This window comes from Triturus cristatus, chromosome 2_2, assembly GCF_964204655.1.
Source record: "Triturus cristatus chromosome 2_2, aTriCri1.1, whole genome shotgun sequence".
Lineage (NCBI taxonomy): Eukaryota > Metazoa > Chordata > Amphibia > Caudata > Salamandridae > Triturus > Triturus cristatus.
In genome coordinates this window covers 966,143,110-966,163,058 of record NC_140582.1, presented here as the reverse complement: position 1 = coordinate 966,163,058, position 19,949 = coordinate 966,143,110, and the positions used below count along the sequence as shown (strand labels likewise).

The following is a 19,949-nucleotide window of genomic DNA, read 5'->3' as shown; positions in this document are numbered from 1 at the left end:
GAGAGTAGTAGAGAGTGAGTAGTAGAGTAAGTAGTAGAGAGTGAGTAGTAGAGAGTGAGTAGTAGAGAGTTAGTAGAGAGTAGTAGAGAGTGAGGAGTAGAGAGTAAGGTTTACGATCTGTGGAGTTGAGGGGGGGGATTAGGATAATAAATGTAGGATTCGTGAGACTGCATTTCAGTAGCTGACCGGGCTAGTCATTAATTCACTTAGTCATTTTACCACAAAGTCGAAAAAGGTTCAGAGAGTCTAATTGTCTGCTCAAGAGTTTTTGTGAGACAGTCCTCAGTCCAAAAAGCACTACTGACGTCAGCCAAGAAAAGGTATGTTTTTCGTCACCTCTCACTATGTCTTACATTTCTCGCTCACTTGATGAAACTGCACCCAACATGTTGATTTAAAATCGTGACACTATGCGGCAAATACACAGAATAACATTTACCCTGCACATAAAACCGCTAACAGTAAGGCCTTTCAGTCGGCATTAACTGTTACATGAATTTCAAGATGCATTCCTTACCATAAATGCATATATTTTTCCCACCTCATACCCTGAGGAAACTGCACAAGTGGCTACCGTGCCAGCCTCTCTGTCTCGAGTTTCGGGCACTCTCCCCGCCCGTAGAAAGCTTTTATTGGAGGTCAAGGCGGCTAATAAAGTGGGACACGCAATTAAAAAGCAATGCTCGCGGGAAGCCTCGTGCCAGCTTCTTGGGTCTAGCTGTGGCTGCGCGCACCATGTCGGATTCCTCAGCACTGCCGCCGGGCCCTTCAGCCTCTCTGGGAAAGCGAAAGCACGCCGCCATGCACACGTTGGGACAGAAAAATGCGCGAGTGCACAAAGATGGCGTTGGGCTGTCCACATGCGCGTGCATTTTGTTGTCCCTACGCGTGCATGTTTAGCTTTGCCGATGGCGAGAGCAGCCATCTGTGTCCATTTGGACGCGCGTGCATTCAGCTTTGGCTGAATCGATTACAAAAGGTGCTCTTCATGGCGAGACCTAAAAACCGAGGGGGTCGTTTACAGACGTTTGGGCAATATGACGTGATACCACTAATTAAGCAGAACCGTTAGCGCCACTTCTAATCATTACGTTACCAGGAATGTAGAAATAAATTGGTATTAATTGGCCAAAACGTGGTATCACCACATTTTTTATGAAATAATACCACTTTTAATTACATTTAAAAATTGCGTGGAATGCATGAAGATACACCCTCAACACAATTAGCACCTTTTGTTCCCACCTCCTGGCCTTCTCCAAATGATAGAAGGAAGGAAGGAAGGGGAGAAGAGGGAAAGATGAAAGGAATAGACAAGAAGCCCAAGAGAGGAAAGTAACGCAAAGGGCAAAGGAGAATAAGGTAAAGCCCCTAGCCGAACAAGAAGGATACTGGAATCAGCTAGAAAGACCAAAGAATAGCAAAACCAATCTGATGCTAACTTCAAAAGGAAAGGAGGGGAAAGGCACAGAAAAGAGGATAATTGCACAATTGGGACCTAGAAGCCCTAAGCGTAGCATGGCCCATATAGAAAAAGATAAAGGAGACATCCCAACAAAGAGAAGAGAAGCAGGATTAATGGGGGGCCCCTATGGTGTGAGGCAAGAATGTACCCCTGACTTATGGGTCTTTCTTGAACCTTCCGGACAGGGTAAAGGTGGGAAAAAAGCTAGGAAATTAAAACCATTAAACCGATCGCAGCTTCTATTCTCCCTGTCAAAATGTGTAAGCCTCTGCAGCATTGGCACAGAGGACCTTAGAGAAGTAGGGTTTGTTATAAGTAGTAAAGGGGGTGAAGTAACCAAGGTTCTCTTTTACTCTGCCTTGGTGAAAGCCGCGGTGGAAAAAGTTAAAAATGAGCTGCAAAAGGAGGGGATTAGATTGGTAAGAAGGGAGGAAATCCAGGGGCAGTACTTCCTTACGAAACATGCTGGACTAGGGTTACAGCAGATAAGGTTAATCAATTCAAGTTGGAATAAGAGGGAGGATCTTGCAATAACTATAACTGATAATGAAACTGCAAGATACGAAAGAGATATACTTGCTGGACACAGGTTTAACGTCCTAGCAACCCCAGAATTTAGGGAGTACGATGAGGATGGGTTTCTGAGTGAAATCGACTAGGAGCATGGGTCGTCACACAGCCTATCAATCCTATCATGGAATATAAACGGCTACAAGAAAATATTGATTCAAGAATGTTGATAAATTCATTAAGAGTAACGATATTGTGTGCCTGCAGGAGACTTGGCTGTGTGACGATACCCTAGCAACCCTAGTTATAGAAGGATTCGCCCAACACTCTAAAGCAGCAAAGAAAAACACCTTGGGGAGGCCATCGGGGGGGCAACTAACGCTGACCTCCACACAGATTGCTAGGAAGGTCGAAAATGTGAAGCTACACTGTGATTGGGCACTAGGCTGTAGGGTTCTGGTGCAGAAGTCGGATCCCTGTTATGATGGATTATGTATTATAAATGTATATATACAGAAGGGAAAGGACCATGAATATAAGGAGAACCTGGAAAAGCTGAAAGAAGATAGCGTCTGTAAGTGAAAATTATCAGAAGGATATTTTATTGGTGTTAGGTGATTTTAATCATTGATTAGATCCCCGAAGGGTGGATAGTTGGCACAAGGAACTACTAACATCTTATAATATCGAAGAGGCCAACTTCCCTAGAGGAGAGACCTCACCACAGGATGCAAATTTTTCTCAGTTGATGGGTTCATTAGGCATGGTATGTGTAAATGGGAGAATGCAGTCTGATCGGCCAGCGAGATGAACTTTTATGAAGGGCCAGCAACTCTGCCCAATAGATTATGTGTTTTCCCATGCCTGGCGTTTTGGGCTATTCAAAACTTTTGAGGTGCTGAAAATGAAAGGCAACGACCATTACCCTTTGAGGACAGAATTATATTTATCAAGTAGCAAAAATAGAGAAAGGGTTCTACAGGTACATGTGGATTACCCTAAACGGCTGACAACTAGTATAACAGACAAACATATTGAGAGGTTAAAGCAAACCCAGCAGGCTATCTCTGTAGAAGAAATCCTTTCTAGAAATAGAAGCATTTGGTTTGAAACCACCATAAGCAAGCTAGTGGACACCCTAAAGATAAAATTTAAATCAAGAAAGTCAGGGAGTTAATAAAAATATGCATGCCTGGTTTGACGATGAATGCTGGGTAGCAAAGGCAAAGATCAGGCAGATGGAAAGAAGATTAAGGGGTAGGTTTAATGTGGAATTATCTCTGTCCCTCCAGTCACTAAGGTCAAGATATAAAACATTAATTAGGAATAAAAAAATAACTTATAAAGCTAACTGCTGGGCAAATATGTTGGAGGCAATTGAAACCGATATCAAAAGTTTGTGGAAATTGGTCCAAGAAAGTGCGGGTAGAAAAGTAGGTTCCCCAGACTGCATGGTCCCTGAGGACGACTGGGTGGGGTACCTGGGAGAAATATACGGGTAATGGCAAATACAAGATAAGGCTAGGATGCCAGCTTGGTCACTGGTGACTTAAAAGAATATTTTTCCTCCAGTTATATAAAGAAAATTATAGCAAGTATGAACCTTACTCGCGCTGCTGGCCCAGATAATCTTCCAGCAGTGATAATAAAGGCTAGACCAGAATGGTGGGCAGAGTTTTTTGCAAAGATGTTCCAAGTGATCTTGGAGACAGGAATTGTACCAGAAAGTTTGAGGGGTGCAAATATAAGACCAATTCATAAGAAGGGCAATCGGAAATTACCGAAGAACTATAGGTTAATAAATCTCCTAGATATAGGGGAGAAAGTCTTTACAAAAGCCATTTTGGGATTACTTAAAGAGTGGGCGGAGGGAAATCAGATTATACCACCGGAACAGGGAGGTTTTAAAGCAGGCCATTCCACGATTGACCATAGCTTTGCTCTCTGGTCCATAGCGCGGAAGTCAATTGAACAGTGGGGAAGTTTATTTTGCGGCTTTGTGGACTTCCCGCGCAGCTTTCAATCTGGTGGACCGAGAGCTATTGTAGGAGGCCCTAATCAGTTATGGTATCCCAAAAGACTTGCTAAGTCTGATTCAAATGCTCCATACAAAGAACTTGGCTCAGATAATTTTAGATAAAGATGGAAGTTTATCTGGGAAGATTGAGATTGGAAATGGGTTGCGGGAGGGATGGGTATTGGCCCCCCTGCTGTTTTCTTTGTTCTTGGCAGATTTGCCATTGACCCTAGGGAACGTTAACGGGGCAAGCCCGAAACAAGATGGTAAGCATATCGCTTGTCTGCTTTATGCGGATGACCTGGTGATCATGGATCAGACCGAAAGTGGCCTGCAAAGGAAACTAAATATATTTAACAATTATTGCTCCAAGAAAAAACTTGAGGTTAATATGGACAAAACGAAAGCCTTGAGCTTTGGCCGGAGGAAAGTTGGGTTCTCATGGTTTTTGGGGACTGAGAAAGTAGAAACGGTCACAGAATATAGGTATTTGGAACTGTGTATTGGAAGAAGTCTGAAATGGCATACCCATCTAGAAGCGCTAAAATTAAGAACATCACATCGATTAGCGGGCTGAAATTGTTTAACAAAGCCTATGGCGCGATGTCAGATAGACCAGTGCTAAAAGCTTACTCGTCCATGGTACCTCCGCAATTTCTGTATGGCGCGGAACTGTTATACTTGAGCGGCAAAAAGGGCTGGGATGTCAAGGAAGGCAAAAATCTAAAAAGCCTGTTCTCACACCCCTTGTCGGCAATGGTCCAGGCCGTAAGACTTGAATTAGGACTGACCTTATGGGGCATTTTAGCCGGCATGGCCTTTCTCCGTTTTTGGCAACGCCTAGGAGCAGGTGAGAACACCAAAATATCACAATGATGTAAAAACGAAATTCAGAACAGCGAATTAAAATGGGCAAAAGAGACTAGAGCTATCATGACGAAGCTGTGTTGCATGATGAACGTTAAATTGTGCCCCATTACTTACATGATTAATACTGATAAGAAGGTACTTAGGACGTTGGGGAATGAAATATCGCCGGTACAGGATCAAAACTACCTTGCGAAAAAAATCTCCGTACACTTTATGACTGCGGCATGGAAAAATGAACAATGCTTACCCTATGTTGACAGGTTACCCGACTGTCGTCCACGAAGAGAGGTTTTAAGGGTAAGAATTGGGGTAAACCCTTGTTATGTAAATAAAGTGGTAAAAAGCTCAATGATTGATAAGACGGGAAGATGTATTTGCACTTTGGGCACCTCTTGTGATTTGTTACATATCTTAATAGATTGCCAGAAGTTTCTTGATATTAGAATTATGTTTTTAAAACTGATTTTCAGGAAATATGAGATTAAGTCTAGGGCCCAGGCTGTAACTTTGGTGACTGAAATGAGCCATCTAGATATTGCTGTTGCTATTGGGAAATTTATGCAAAGAGTGAAGGCACTTCAATGTTTGAGGACCCACGGGTCAAATAAACGTAAATTAAAACTGAAAACTGAAACATTTTTTATGAAATAATACCACTTTTAATTAAATTTAAAAATTGCGTGGAATGCATGAAGATACACCCTCAACACAATTAGCCCCTTTTGTTCCCACCTCCTGGCCTTCTCCAAATGATGCCTGAAAACGGTATATTAAAGAACATTGAACTTACTAATAGGGTTTATCATTCAACAAAAATGACCAGTTAACAAAACAAAAGCAGTGAATTTTGGACAATGTCATAGAATGTTCCTAAATAACATGGATGCTTCCATTCCACGCAACAGAGAAAATTTAACAGGGCAAACAATTCTTGACACAACCGAAAGAACAAGGTTTGAAAAATACATTTCAATAGCATTTATAATGAGAAAACACCAATAATACCCCTGAGGCGGAAGCCGGGGGCACTTTCTAGTTTCTTGCCGCTACTCGCTGCTTGTCTGCCTGCTACTGTTTTTAAAAACTGTGTATATTTTAAATTGTGCTATTTTATTTTACCGTGTGCCTTGCTTGTGAGTCCTCAAGGATCCCCATTCTTTAGTGGCCATTGGCGTTGCCGATCTCAGGCGCTGACGCCGCACGCTGAGGATAGCCGCCGCCATCTTAGGGGGAGGCAGGGTAGCGGTCCAGATCTTGGACGCCTCCCACCCTCCTCTCTATGTATATAACCAGGCAGACTTCCCGTCCGCGTAGCGGGCGGGCGCAGCGGGCGCGCCAATGGCACGCCTAAGGCAAGCCCGTCTGCGCCCGTCCGCACCCGGTCCGTGCCTAGGGCCAGTCCCCCTGCTTGCCGTTCTATGGCTATCCCTCTCTGCTGGTCTAGAGAACAGCTTCTTCAGATGCGAGTGGGTATGTGTGGGTATCGCTGCGCCCCGTGTAAGCTGGAGGGGCGCCCTTACACATGCCCTCATTGCAATATGGTACTTTCCCCCATGAGTAAACGTGCTTTTCCGCGCCTCTACCCTTCCAAGCGACCTATTCACTCCCTGACGTTGAGGGCTTGCTTGGTCAACTGCCGCTCTCTCCCTCGCCATGCTAGTGATATTTGGACATCTCTCGACTCACATGCTTGGGATATCATGTTTCTCACTGAGTCCTGGATAAAAGATACTTCTAACCCTGATATTCATCTAGCCTTGCCCCCTGGTTATCTTTTAATGGGCATTAATCGTGGGGGTGATAAAACTGGAGGGGGTCTTGCCATTATACTGAAATCTCATCTCCGTTTGACTATTAGTAAACTTTTGAATACTGGGTCGATTGAAGCCATGTACTTCACTATTTCTGATTCGGCTGCCGTCATTTTGGCGGGTATTTTAGTATATAACCCCCCCAAGGCTTCAGCCTCCTCTCTGTTGCCACTGATACATCAGATAGCGGATCTTTCCCTTAAACATCCGCACTTTATAGTACTTGGTGATTTCAACCTACATGTTGATAACCCGTCCTGCTCCCAGGCTACTCAGCTATTAGACACTCTACAGGGTTTAAATTTGACCCAACTAGTCCAGGGCCCGACGCACGTTGCTGGCCATACTCTTGACTTAATTTTTTCTAATCACCCTGCTATCACCGTCCATCCCTCCCTCCCACTCACCTGGTCAGACCACTACTTTATCCCATTTGATCTCAGCTTTCCCTTGGCATTTGGTCCGGGGGCGCCTGATAGGGTGTATAGGAGAAAATGGCATAAAGTCACCTGTTCGGCTTTGGATCCTTTTTTTACTTATCAACCTGATTATCTGTCCACAGATGTTGATGTGAGCGTGGCTCAGCTCAATTCTGCTTTATTGCTGTCCATCGATGCTATTGCTCCTATTCAACCTATTACTTCCGCCAGATCTCGTCCTGCTGCCCCCTGGTTCTCCCCAGCCCTTTGTATGGAAAAGAGTCGTTGTAAAAAATTAGAACGTATTTGGCGGCAAACTTATGATCCAGAGGCAAAAATGGTTTATAAATCTGCTTTAAAAAACTTCTCTAAATTAAAAAAATCTACGATGAGAGATTTTTTTGCCCTACAAATTAAGAACGCAGATAACTCGTCTAAAACTCTCTTTAAGATTGTAAAGGACTTTGTTAAACCCCCTGCTTTGGTGCCTCAGAATTCCTCTAGCCAGGCTTTGTGTAACGGTCTATCGGTTTACTTTCAAGATAAAATTGCCAACATTACGCCTTCTTTCCCTACGGTGCTGACCCCGCATATCTCTGGTGTCAACGACACTGCGAGACCATCAATGATGGCTTTTAAGGAACTTACTACTGAGTCTGCACTTAATCTGCTTATCCATTGTAAGTCGGGCTCCCCTCTTGACCCCGTCCCTGCTAAAATTATGAGCAATCAGGCCCCTCAGTCCATTTCTCTCCATTTGGAATACCTCCCTGCGCTCGGGCCAGTTCCCGTCTGTTTGGAAGGAGGCCTTATTAGTTCCCATTCTGAAGAAAGTGGATGCGGATCCGACGCAATTTTGCAACTATCGCCCCATCTCCCTCCTCCCCAAACCGGCAAAGGTCCTGGAAAAGGCTGTGCAGTTACAATTGGCAGAGTACTTAGAAACCAACTCACTGCTGCATGACTCACAGTCAGGATTTAGAACTGGTTTTAGTACCGAGACTGCTCTATTAGAGGTATCTGAGACAATCCGGGAGTGTGTGGACAGGGGCGAGGAGGCCATGTTGGTCCTCCTCGACCTATCCGCCGCTTTTGATACGGTGTCCCACGAAATTTTATTAGATCGCTTGATGCAGATTGGATTGGGAGGCTCTGCTCTATCTTGGATTGCCTCCTTCCTTACCGGACGAACTCAGAAAGTTCTTCTTAAACCGTTTGAATCAGAGGGTAAACCCCTTATATGTGGGGTGCCTCAGGGCTCTGCACTTAGCCCTCTATTCTTTAATGTGTATCTTGCACCTTTGGCTGAGGTGGTGGAGTCATGGGGTATTAGGGTGATCTCTTACGCTGACGATACTCAGCTTATGTTTTCCTTTAGAGATCACTCAGACTCCAGCTTCGCCAGTTTTCGCAAGTGTCTGAGTAATATATGTTCTTGGATGTCTGCTAATCATCTCAGACTTAACACTGATAAGACGGAGGTCCTATTTTTTAATCAGAAAACCATTCCTCCTGCCACTCTGTGGTGGCCGTCTGTGCTTAACCCCCCTCCCTCCCCTGTTCTAACAGCGCGCAACCTGGGCTTTCAATTTGACAACGTTCTCTCCTGTAAGGCTCAAATTAGTAAGGTCACGGCAGCCTGCTTTGGGAAGCTGCGTATGATTAGAAAGATCTTCCCCTATTTGCCTTTGGATGCTCGTAGAACTGTCATTCATGCCTTGATCACGTCACATCTGGATTATGCCAACAGTCTCTATGCTGGTGCCCCTATGTACCAAATTGAACGGCTTCAGATTGTTCAGAATGCGGCAGCTAGACTAATTGGTAATATCCCCTATCGTCAGTCGGTTGCGTCCTTTCGAAAGAAGTTACACTGGCTCCCCATTTCCCGCCGCATTAAGTTCAAGATGCTGACTCTTGCTTTTCGCGCCCTCAATGGGTCAGGCCCAGGTTATTTGAGAAATAGACTCGTGCTTTCCCAATCGGCCAGATCTTTGCGGTCAAATAACCTATGCCTTCTCACGGTTCCTCGTTTTCGTCGCTCTAGAATGGGCGGCAGAGCATTTACTGTAATGACGGCCAAACTCTGGAACAGCCTACCACTTGATCTTAGGTTTCTTCCTTCAGAATCTCTTTTTCGTAGCAAATTGAAAACCTGGCTGTTCACCTCTCCTTAAATCGCTTCTTTCTCTAAGTATACAGTCTACAGCGCCGGGACACCCCCATTGGGGGTAGCCGTGCGCTTTATAAGCTTCTTAAATAAAATAAAAAAAGAATAAATATACATGTATCTATTAATTATTTCTTCATATTTTTTCACAACCACTGTTTTCTCATTTTGAATGCCTCGGATGGATTTGTACGGGAAGGAGGGGATGCTCATTCAAAATACAGGTGTGCTGTGTTTCTTGGACATAGTACTCTGTTCTCAGGTACTACGGTCATGGGTCGGTCGGTTAAATGATGGGTATAAGCCGGCGTGAGTCTCTCTGGTGCCCACTGGAAAACATGGAGAAATCAGTCTCAGGTGTCTAACTGGCAGGTAAGTAGATGGGAAGTAGATGGTAAGGTTGGGTACCAACAATGGTTGCTGCTGTGTATGTGAGAGAAATGGTGATGCAATTATACAGGTGTATTGCTTACTTTTAGACAAAACAATTCTGCTTCATAACTGGTTGCCAGTGCTAAGGATTACTTAATGTCTCCTTGCTTTATGTTGTTTGGGCGCGGTAGAAGACCTATAGGTGACATCATCCATTCGACTAACAATGGATTGTATTTTTGTAGAGGGTGGTTTGATACACTACATAAAAACGAAACTACAACATTTACCAAACATTAATTTGGTTCGTGCACAGAGTTTGTCTTTTATGTGAACCCAAGAAGATATTACTATCACTAGTAATTGTATAAGAACAGCATAACAGAAATACTACCACTCTGTTGCGGGAATAAAACCCGGAACCATCTTCTTGGAAGATATCTTAATTTAAACGTGCCCAATATAGCTGCCATTGCAGATCCCAACTGTTCAAATGGCTGAATAAATATGAATGAGGCAAGTCAGGAAGGAAGGGTGGTGCTATCTCGCCAATGCCCCAGAGTGCTGCCTTGCTTCTTTATATGTTGCTAGCTCCATCAGGTATGTAAAAGGGCTTCAGCAAAACTATCGTATGGTCGGAGGAGAAAAGGTAGCAGTTGTCTGTACAAAATGATGCATTGCAAGAATGCGAAACAAAATATGAGCATAGACTTCAAAGGTGATGAAAGAATTTGACAACAATTGTCGTAGTTTCTCCAAAACACACAATAAACTATAAAAGTGCTGTCACCAAAACAAGCACTCACGCTAGCTGCCAGTCTTTTGGTTTTGTCAATGCTTATTTTGTTTTGTCATGGCTTTTGTAAAATGTTATTCTTGTGTGAGCTGCAAGGCCTTAGTCAATATTTTAAAAAATATTTTTTATCTCAAAAAGCACACGTTTTCATAATCTCTTGCAGTGGAATATGTGTGTGAAAGTGCTCCTAGCGAAAACGCAGAATGTCATCACTCAAAGTGAAGTTGGCCAAAGGTTAAAAAGTGGGCTGACCCATTGCCCCATGTGTATGCTGTAGTGGGCGGAACGACAACCATGCACCAATAGATGAAGAGAGCTGTCTGGAAGCCCTATAAGTAAATATATTATATATATATATACTTTTAGAAAAAACAAGATTTCTGACGCCAGACCTGAAAAAGGTTGCAGCAGACAGATAATTTACATATAAATATAAATGAGGGGGAACGGCTTTTAAACCCATATTGATTATCCAAAAAGATCAATGGCTTAGTATTGCTTCTGTCTTTCCTAGCGACCTTCACATCCCAGTAAACAGGTCCTGCAACCAGGCATTCATAATTATGAAACATAAGGACATCTAAGAGTCAAGATTTCATCACAGCTATATTTTTACCTGTACACATTTTGAAATGTAAGATTCACATTAGGGTTCTGGAATAAAAAACCAGATAAGTAGTTTCTCCATTGAGAATTTAATAAGTAGGGCGTGTCCAACACCTGATCAAAAAAGAAAAACATATAAAAGTTATTGATGTATATCATACGTCAACAAGTAGGTAACTGTTATTTAACATAATGGTAAATTACCAAAATGAAACAGACAACCTTAAATAACAATCATTTAAAAGAGAAATTAACTAAAAAGATAAATGCAGAACATTGTTATTTCAATGTTGTATGGGTTTTCGCCGAAGAGGCGGGTTGAACATCTTGCACAATTGAAATTCACCTCTTTTCATTGATCACATTCCCATTGAATACGGCTTTGCATAAGAGATTTGAGTTTATATCCTCAAGGGCTCACTAAAACCGTGTTCAAGTTTCAGTATACTGTTTGCGTGTGTAAGTTGTAAATGCATCATAAATTGTGCTCAAATTACCTGTTTGTAAGCAGTCTACTCCACTAAAGTGAAGTTACCACTGTGGTAGGAAGAGATGGAGCTTCTAGTGTGTGCAGATCGTAATCACAATTGGATGGGAATAAAGATGAGCTTTCTACTAGGCGTGGTCCAACTGGTTGCAACAGGTACAGGGGCATAATATTCAAAGTTCTCTTTTTACCAAATATATAAATGCAGTTTACAGCATTCCCAAGGTTACATCCTTTAAGTCTGTCTTCAGCAACAAACTCCTGGCACCCGTGGGCAACAAGCATATGTAAGTATCAGACATGGCTGAATGCTTACTTTCTGTTTATGGAAGTGGGGTTGCATACAGAGGACGTGCGTGCAGGTCTTTCCCCCACAGCATGTTCTATTTCAGAATACAGGAGATCAGTGTTATCTCACCCTCATTGGAAAACCATGGTATGTATTTTGCTCCTATTTGATTAGTGATCAAAGATACGTATATCAGCCCAGGTATATGCTAGAAACAATTTATACAACGTCTCGTTTGCGCCTTGGAAAAGGTTACCACATTTACATGCAATAGCTCTAGAACAAGCATTACTAGCAAAAGCCATGCAACATCAACCAAAATCTCAAATATGGGGCTAAATAAATGACACAATTTTAGAAGATTGGATTGCATCCAACGAGTTATTTTATATAATGGGACAAACAGGGAAATATGAAAAGGCAATTGAGGTATTCAGAACAGATTTAAGTGGGTTTGAGCTGCTTTAGAAGGTGCTGGTTGAAATGTTTTTGAAAAGACGGGAAGAAGTTAGGTGGAATCGCAGGAGGATTTCAAAACGGGTTTGTAAACAGACAAGGCAGAAGATAGACACATATCGTTTAGTGGTCAGAAAGTTTAAGAGAGGAGATAAGAAAGAGAGGGGCCACTGGGTGTAGGTAACGAAGGGATGAGTTGGTGGGAAAAAGTGGAGCAAAGAAGTAGAAAGAGGAAGAAGAAGGTAGTAAGGGATGTCCTGATAATTTGGATCTTCACTGAGCAGAAGGCTGTAACGTTGCCTATTGTGACAAAGTGGAGGGTGATAAGGGTACTGGGACAAACGTGTATTGGAGAGTCTGGCTGAGTGAATGATGAAGAAATGGAGTCAATGGTCGTAGAAGTCAGCAAGAGAGAGAGAGTCTGTCACTGTTAAAGTAGTTATCAAGACAGCAGGTTTTCCACTCTTGCGGAGATTGTCATGTATTGGGATCTCCCCATTGGAAATGAAGGTGGCCTAAAATGCTGGGAAGGTTAAAATGTGGGTCATTGCAGTGGATAATCTCGTGGTAGGTAGGTTGGGACAGACGTGGAACATGTAAACTGAAGGGTGCTGAGTAAGCATAAGTGCTCTTAGAGACAGATGATTGTCTAAAACGTGTAATAGAGGGAAAGATTATTCACAGTAGGAAGTGCCTGTGATCAGCAAAAAAGCCACTTCAGCACAAGTACTTCTACTTGCAAAAGTAAGCGAGCATTTAAACCCACACATCAGAAATGGCAAAGTTGACATACGAGTGGGGAATAGAAGCAGACAGTATGAATACGTTGAAGAGTGAGGCACTGTTGCATGAGCTGATGGAATGGTGGGTGGGGGGGGCTGGGATTGCAGAGCGTGATAGATGGACGAAATTTACATTAAGAGGGAGGTGTCATGCACCAAACAAGAAACCTGCAGCTCCATGCGACAATAATGCATTCTTGTGATCAGACTATTTAAACCAACATATGTAATCCAACTGTACCTTGAATAAACTTCTATCTTCAAAGGGTTCACAGACCAACTTTTCAACATTTCCTCCAGCTATGAAAGTGATGACTACGACTGACATCAGTAAGAAGGAGAAGATGAAACTGAAACCCACGCCACTGGGGAAACATTAAAGCAAGCAAATTGCATTTGTCAACATGGTCCGCAGTAATCAATTGTCTGCATTTTTATTTAACAATACACATTTAGAACAGACTCACCTCTAAATCATAGAGGGACAAAACAAATTGTTGAAAACTTTAATTCCACTTGCCTGTATTAGCAAAACTGTAACCTGCTCTACCAAAGTTTTCTTGCTCAGGATAACACTGCCTACAATAAGTGTCTGATGCTAACTTTAAGGTGCTTTGAGCCATATGTACAAACATATTTTCCCACAGACACAGAATGAGTAAAACCCTTTGATACATCTGGCCCTTTGTGTTTTGGCTGTTGAGGCATCAAAATAATGAAGTCGTTTCTCAGCCAAAAACAATTTACACTTTTTGTTACAAGTTAAGGTTCTTGTGAGCTCGTCTAGGCACCTGCTAGTATTCTTTCTGAGGAGCAGGGGCAGCCGACACAGCTCGAGGGTGGGAGGGTGTGGGCGCACGGTGGGGGGCACAGGCTGCATTTAAAAAATAATAAAAAATAACACTTACCTTGCCGCCGCCGGGTCCTGTGTCTTCTCTCCTGCTCGCCTGTGTCCGACTCCAGGTCGGAACAGGAAGCAGGCAGCCAAGCTGCCACCCTAAGCCAATTACAATGCTGCAATGCAACGTTGTGATTGGTCTGATCGCTGTGAAACGGCGCTCAGCCAAGGGCTGGAGGGGTGGGCATGTTCTCCATGCCGGCTGTTATGCAGCCGGCTTGGAGAACAGGCAAGTGCGTATGACTGTTTTGGGCGGCCCAGGAGGGTTCTACCACTCCTTCTCTGATTTGCGGCCCCGTCCCGCCCCCTCTCGTACGCTGCCGCCGCAGAAGGACAAAATAAAATGCTAATAACTTGGTATTATAATTACATTTTTTCCTTTCTATTGCTGGCAGTGGGGCGAGCCGCCACTGCTGAGAATTCCATCACATGACCGCTCTAGTACTAGAAACTTTAAAATGTTCAGGTACAAACTCGAGTCTCCTCTTTCCTCGTTGAACTTATCTCTTTTGATTTAGGGGGCATTGCCTGTGATTCACAAACTATTTCTCTTTAGTCAATAAAACCTCTGAGCCTCGGAACTCTGCTACCAATGAGACTTCTGTGACAAAACCAATCACCATCATGTCAGCGGACATTGTAAAATCAAACACTGTAAAATCATGCTGGTAATACAAGGACTAAGTATTGTAGCTATTTGAAAATCTATAAATGGTTCACGGTTCAACTGTTTAAATAGATATTGTTAATGAAAAAAGATAAACTGCCATGGCTGCATTCTGAATTCACTCTATGTTTAAAATTGGGCCGAAAAGTGAAAAACAATTTTAAATCACAGGCCCACACAAGTTGTACTCAGGTTTTTCCAAGTATCTATTCCTCTAGGTAACACATGGAGGAATTTACTTGGCAAAATAGTGCACCACGATGATTGAGTGTTGAGATCATGCAAAGCATGAGGCATTTAAGGCTGCAGGGATCCAGGCCCATCGGTACCCGACGGGTTGTTGGATGATTTTTTTAGCCTTGACTCATCTCTCAGCCCATGGAAGTGCTTCTCTTACCCTGCTGTATCAATTGAAGAGGGTGCACTGTAGAAGAAGATGATCTGTTTCTTCGTAACAGAAGGAATGGGTATCCGAGAGGATGATATCTTTTTAACGTTATGCCCCAACTTTGAAAGATATTGGCGAAGGTTAAGAGCATCAATGCTATCTCCTCGGATCCTCATGTTGTTAATGTGAGTTCTGATTGCAAGTGATTTTCATGTGCCAGGAATTCTAAAGATAACAGTTCATTTGATGTTTTTTCTTTTAATGCCGGGATCTCTCCAAGTAGACTTATAATGTTTCTTCTGTTGAGAATTATCTGTTGTCCTTGGGCTATGTATTTTGGCTTGAATATGAGTTAATTGTTCTTAGCTTCCTCGTTGGGAGAATATTCCTGCGAACGAGGTGATCTTGTGGTGTTTTTTTCATTTAGTGGGCCACTGTGATTGCATCCGATGTCATCATGGTTTCTCCTTTTGGCTTGGCCTGTTGTACTTCCATGGTGGGAGGCGTCTTTTGAGGCGCTATGTTTGTTCATTAACTGTTCTGTGGACTTTAATGTGACGATTCGATCACTCCCAATTGACATTATGTGGGGCTTTACTGAAAAGGGTTTTGGGAGACTTTTGACCCCAGGATCGTCTGCTCTCTTTATTCGCGGCAGCATGTTGGCAGGAATGGTCAATTGAATAATAGGTTTGGTTACCAGTGCGGCCCGGGTAGGTGGGCTGTTTTGTATGTTGTACCCTTTTTTTCTGTGTTCTTCAGCTAAATTTGCCCTTCTTTCCTCTCCCCTGTCCAGCGGTGCATTTGCTGGAGAACGAGAGAAAATGTTTTTAATCCTTTTGGTTGTGCCGATTCGTTACTATAACTACAAATATTTCTCGATTGAATTCCTTCATATCTGTTTACTTGGGTTTTATCATTTTCATTCAGCTGCAAGTTATCTCTAGGGACTCTTGATAATCAACTTCCGAAGTTCTTGTAGCATCCAGATGAGAGAAAGATGCGTTACCGAGGCCTATTCTTGTCCCTTCTAGGTTTGTTTGTCATAAATATAGAGTAAACTCTTTTGGGAATTGCTTCTTAATCTTTTGTCTGTTGTTTTTTGCATCTCTCCTCCGATGCTGATTTCTGCTGCCTTTTGATTGGTCTAGGGGATGAAGCGCTTTTGTCAATCACAGTACTTGATTGCACCCGGTTAGAAGGTGGTGACATGGAATCTGGGTGGTCTGGTCTATTCACAAACGTCAACCAATCAAGTGGGGCCTCAGATGCTTCTGATTCTACTACTGCCATTGTTGGTTCCTATTTTGGAGTCCTAGTTGTGGTTCGGGTCCTTATGGCTGTATCGTATCCTAATGCTGCTTTTTCCGCTGTCAGAAAGCTCAATAAAACTTTAGGGAGAATAGACAATTTGTCTGTTATTGGGCCACAGGTGCATTTTGTCGATGACAATGTGTAGATTACTTGTACTCATGATATTAAAGAAGTTTATTAAACAGTTTTGAGATGATGCCAGTGATGCCAGAGATGTGGATGGACAACAAATTCCTTAAATCAATCTGCATATCTAGTTTGCCTGCCCTGACTGGAAATTAAGAACTTCTATTGTCGTTTGAAGCGTTGTAAGTAACGGGATCTGAACATTTTTCAGACCATTTGTAGTGTAATTTTCTTCACCTCCATAGCTACCTTTAAATATCTTAGGGACTAAACTTGATTTTGAGTGAGGATTTAATATACTGTCCAGTAGGAACTGGGCACTGTGTTTTTAGACAAAATAAATGCTGCATTCACATTGTCATTTGAAAGTGGAAAATGTTGCGTTTTAGCCTCTCTTGTTATGCGTACCATTTGTTTTTGCCCTGCTCCCAGGATGTTAAATGCATCCGTGCCTGTGGTGTCGGCCGGGCTACAGTAGTCATCTAGACTTGAGGTTCTTAATTCCAGAGCTTGCATCAGGTCTGTTAATTAAGATTGAAATTGAGCGTGTTCATGACCCATCCAACCTGACATTGTCAGCACTGGTTCCTTGATTGATATTGGTCTCCCTTGCTTGAGGAGGTCTACCCTGGCTATGCACTGAGGTGATTGTAAGGTGTTTGAGGCATAAACCTGTACTGCTACCTGAAGGTTTTTTGATTGAAATTTAACTCTGACATAGCAGGCTTGCCAATGGTACCAACTGTTGCGTGCATGCAGTTTTGTGATGAGTTTACATGCATTTCCGTCATTAAGGCTAATTCCTCTGGCGGTTGAGATACATGTTTTCCGTTCCTTTGTCCGATTTTTGAGGAGTTATAGGACAAGGCTGCCCTGACGCTTCTTCAGGTATTGCAAAGACTGAGTCATAGGGCCCTTTAAAAATGAGAAATTTTGATTTAGCTTTCTTTTCTCGAAATAGGATACTATTGTAACTGGAGAGGGCTCTACCAGCGAATTTTCCTCAAGTGATTTTGTTTGTTGATTTTGTTTATTCTCGGCCATGTGTGGTGGGCGCTTACGAGATTTATGGATTGGTTGCTGGAGAGATTTTGCTGACCTCATAATAAGCTACATTCTTCCCAATGCTCTAGCTCTGGCCTTTGTCCTATCCTCTTATGAGATTGTGTTTAGTTTTTTGATTTGTTTGTTTAATGATTTTCTAAAAAGAAGTTAAAATGTGATAGTTCTTGCTGATTTGTCTACCACCGCCTTCTCACTAGCTTACCTCAAGCCCCAAGAGGGACTGGATGGGTTTTGCTGTGAGGGCACGAGCATGGTTATTGCTTGAGTTTCCTTTCCTATCCTTATCCTTATAGTCTTTACTTTATTTTGCTTTATTTTCAATGCATAAAAACAAAATGGTTACCAGTAGGAGTAACTTTGCAGCTTGAAGGGTTTTGTGGATTCACATGCTGTGCATTATGCCACCTTCTAGTGGTCGGGTCCGAAATTGTCTTTGTTTTTTCTTGCTTGGGACGTCGTCAACAACCATTTGGTGCTAGGTCCATCCCTTGTGTGACGTCAGACAGCACCCCGGAAGTTCCTGTGTGTGGTAGCCATCTTCGGATTTTTTTCCTCCCTTTTTTCTCTAGGGTATGTCCTAAACCCTGTTATCTTTAGATATTAGTTCTTTGGTATCAGTCATCTTTTGTCCCACCTGTTAGCATTCCTCTTCTGAGGGGAGGTGGGTGGGTCGCATTTGAATCCAGAAAACTCTTCAAGCTGCAAACCTATTTCGTTTTGCAGCATGAATCCTTTTCTGGATTCACATGCTGTGCATTAGATTATGTAACAGTTTTCCCCTGTTTGGGGTGGTTGTGGTAAGATGAGGATGAATTTGCCCTTGTACCTTTTGTCCCACTTGAGCTTCCTTAGTCATCTTAAAATCCACACAGTAATGTTAATATGGCGTCTATTGGCACGTTGACGATGAAGGCCTGGGTTGCCCCTTTTATCCTTGTTTTTCACCGTGTATTTAGAGTTTTTCCTGCTGAGGCATAGCACACTTGAATTGCCTGTGCAATCCAACGTGCAAATGTCCCCTTTGTTACGGGTGCTCCCTTGTTGGACTTTGAGTAAGAGACAAACAATTGATTGCCTTTACGGAGTTGTTTTGTCTCTTGTGGATAGTTTAGAAAAGCTGCATCAAATGAGAAGAGGGGGGGGGGGCTGTTAATGGTCCAGTGCCCGCGCTCCACAAGAATGATAGGTAAATCAAAAAAGAGCACACTGTTCCGGAGTGAGTGTTGAAGAGAGTCAACGACGCACTAAAGGAGGGGAGAACAAAAATGTGGAGGTCAGGGCCCCAATAGTGGGAATGAGGAGAGATGTATATTGTCTCTTGTTGCCCTCACACACCCCGAGGGATGTCATGCTTCATCAACGGGCATGTTCTCCTCGTCAGGCCGGCGGTGCAATGCCCTACGGGTCCCCCGAAGGGTCTCTTTGACGGAGATCTTTTTAGAGAACTGCCGATCGGTGCATGTGGGTATGTGGGTAAGGGTCCTATAATGGGAGTGATGCATGCGTGCAGTGCGTATTAAATCTGCCTAAGGGTTACCAGAGGGAAGTTTTAATAGGGAGGTACCCATGGCAGAATAAAAAAAAACATAGGTTTTAGGAGTTACCTAAAGGGGCACAATGAACCCAGGTAACTATGCTGAGGTCGACATGTTTCACGCCTATGTTGGTCCAATGGATCCCTGGCGTTTCATCAGGACCGGAAGTGAAGGTGGAGTGAGGTGAGTGCACTTACGTGTTAGTGTGAGCGGGGTGATATTAGCCCTATCACATCTATAGGGGGGAGGGGAGGAGGAACGCTGCCTACGAACTACTAGTCAGTGGCGGCTGTACCTAGAAAGAAAGTCTTTATCCCCCTTAGATTCTGACCTCTAGGAGAAAAGCAAAAGAGGGGAAGGAGATAAAAAAACATACAGGGTTCAAGTATATTAGCTCTACATCCTGCAAAAAGGTATCCAGGACAGCAAAAGTCCGGGATGCGTAGTTTTAAAACACACTCGGTGAGACATGAAAGAAGAATCCACCCACCAGGGGATGTTCAGCGTAAACATCCATAGCGAGGCATGGAAGGAGGGGCGCCATCGGACAGGAACGCAGAAACGCGGGAGTCCAAATGGCAGACCCCTCCAAACAGCCCCGGCATTGGTCGCCTCGGCAGGTGGCCACCTGATGTGTGTGGCAAAGAGGGGGAGCGAGCAAGGGTATGTTCCAGACCCTGGGGCCACACTCAGTCCGGTAGGTTAACCGTGACTCGTGCAGCGCAGAAGGTAGGCGCATGCCTATACGGTCCCAGGTAACATGAAACAATGACAACCACAAAACATTAGTGCTCAGTATGCGTATGTCACAGACTGCATCTGCGCTTACCTAAAAAATTGAGCTAATGTTACTCCATGAGCTTATTGGCGTAGGATGCCCGCACCGTCTTGGGCTGAAGGTGCAAA

At 43.3% G+C, this 19,949-nt stretch overlaps 1 protein-coding gene across 9 annotated transcripts in view; it reads right to left on the bottom strand.

Annotated features, from left to right (window-relative positions):
* The window catches only part of PROM1 (prominin 1), a 675,175-nt gene that overhangs the window by 163,244 nt on the left and 491,982 nt on the right, over positions 1-19,949 (bottom strand). For all 9 annotated transcript variants that reach the window (XM_085642390.1, XM_085642389.1, XM_085642385.1 and 6 more), the window contains 2 exons: positions 13,292-13,415; positions 11,047-11,150 (listed from right to left, as the gene is read on the bottom strand). In XM_085642390.1, coding sequence (XP_085498516.1) covers positions 11,047-11,150; positions 13,292-13,415 — 228 coding nt within the window. The remainder of the gene's footprint in view (positions 1-11,046; positions 11,151-13,291; positions 13,416-19,949) is intronic.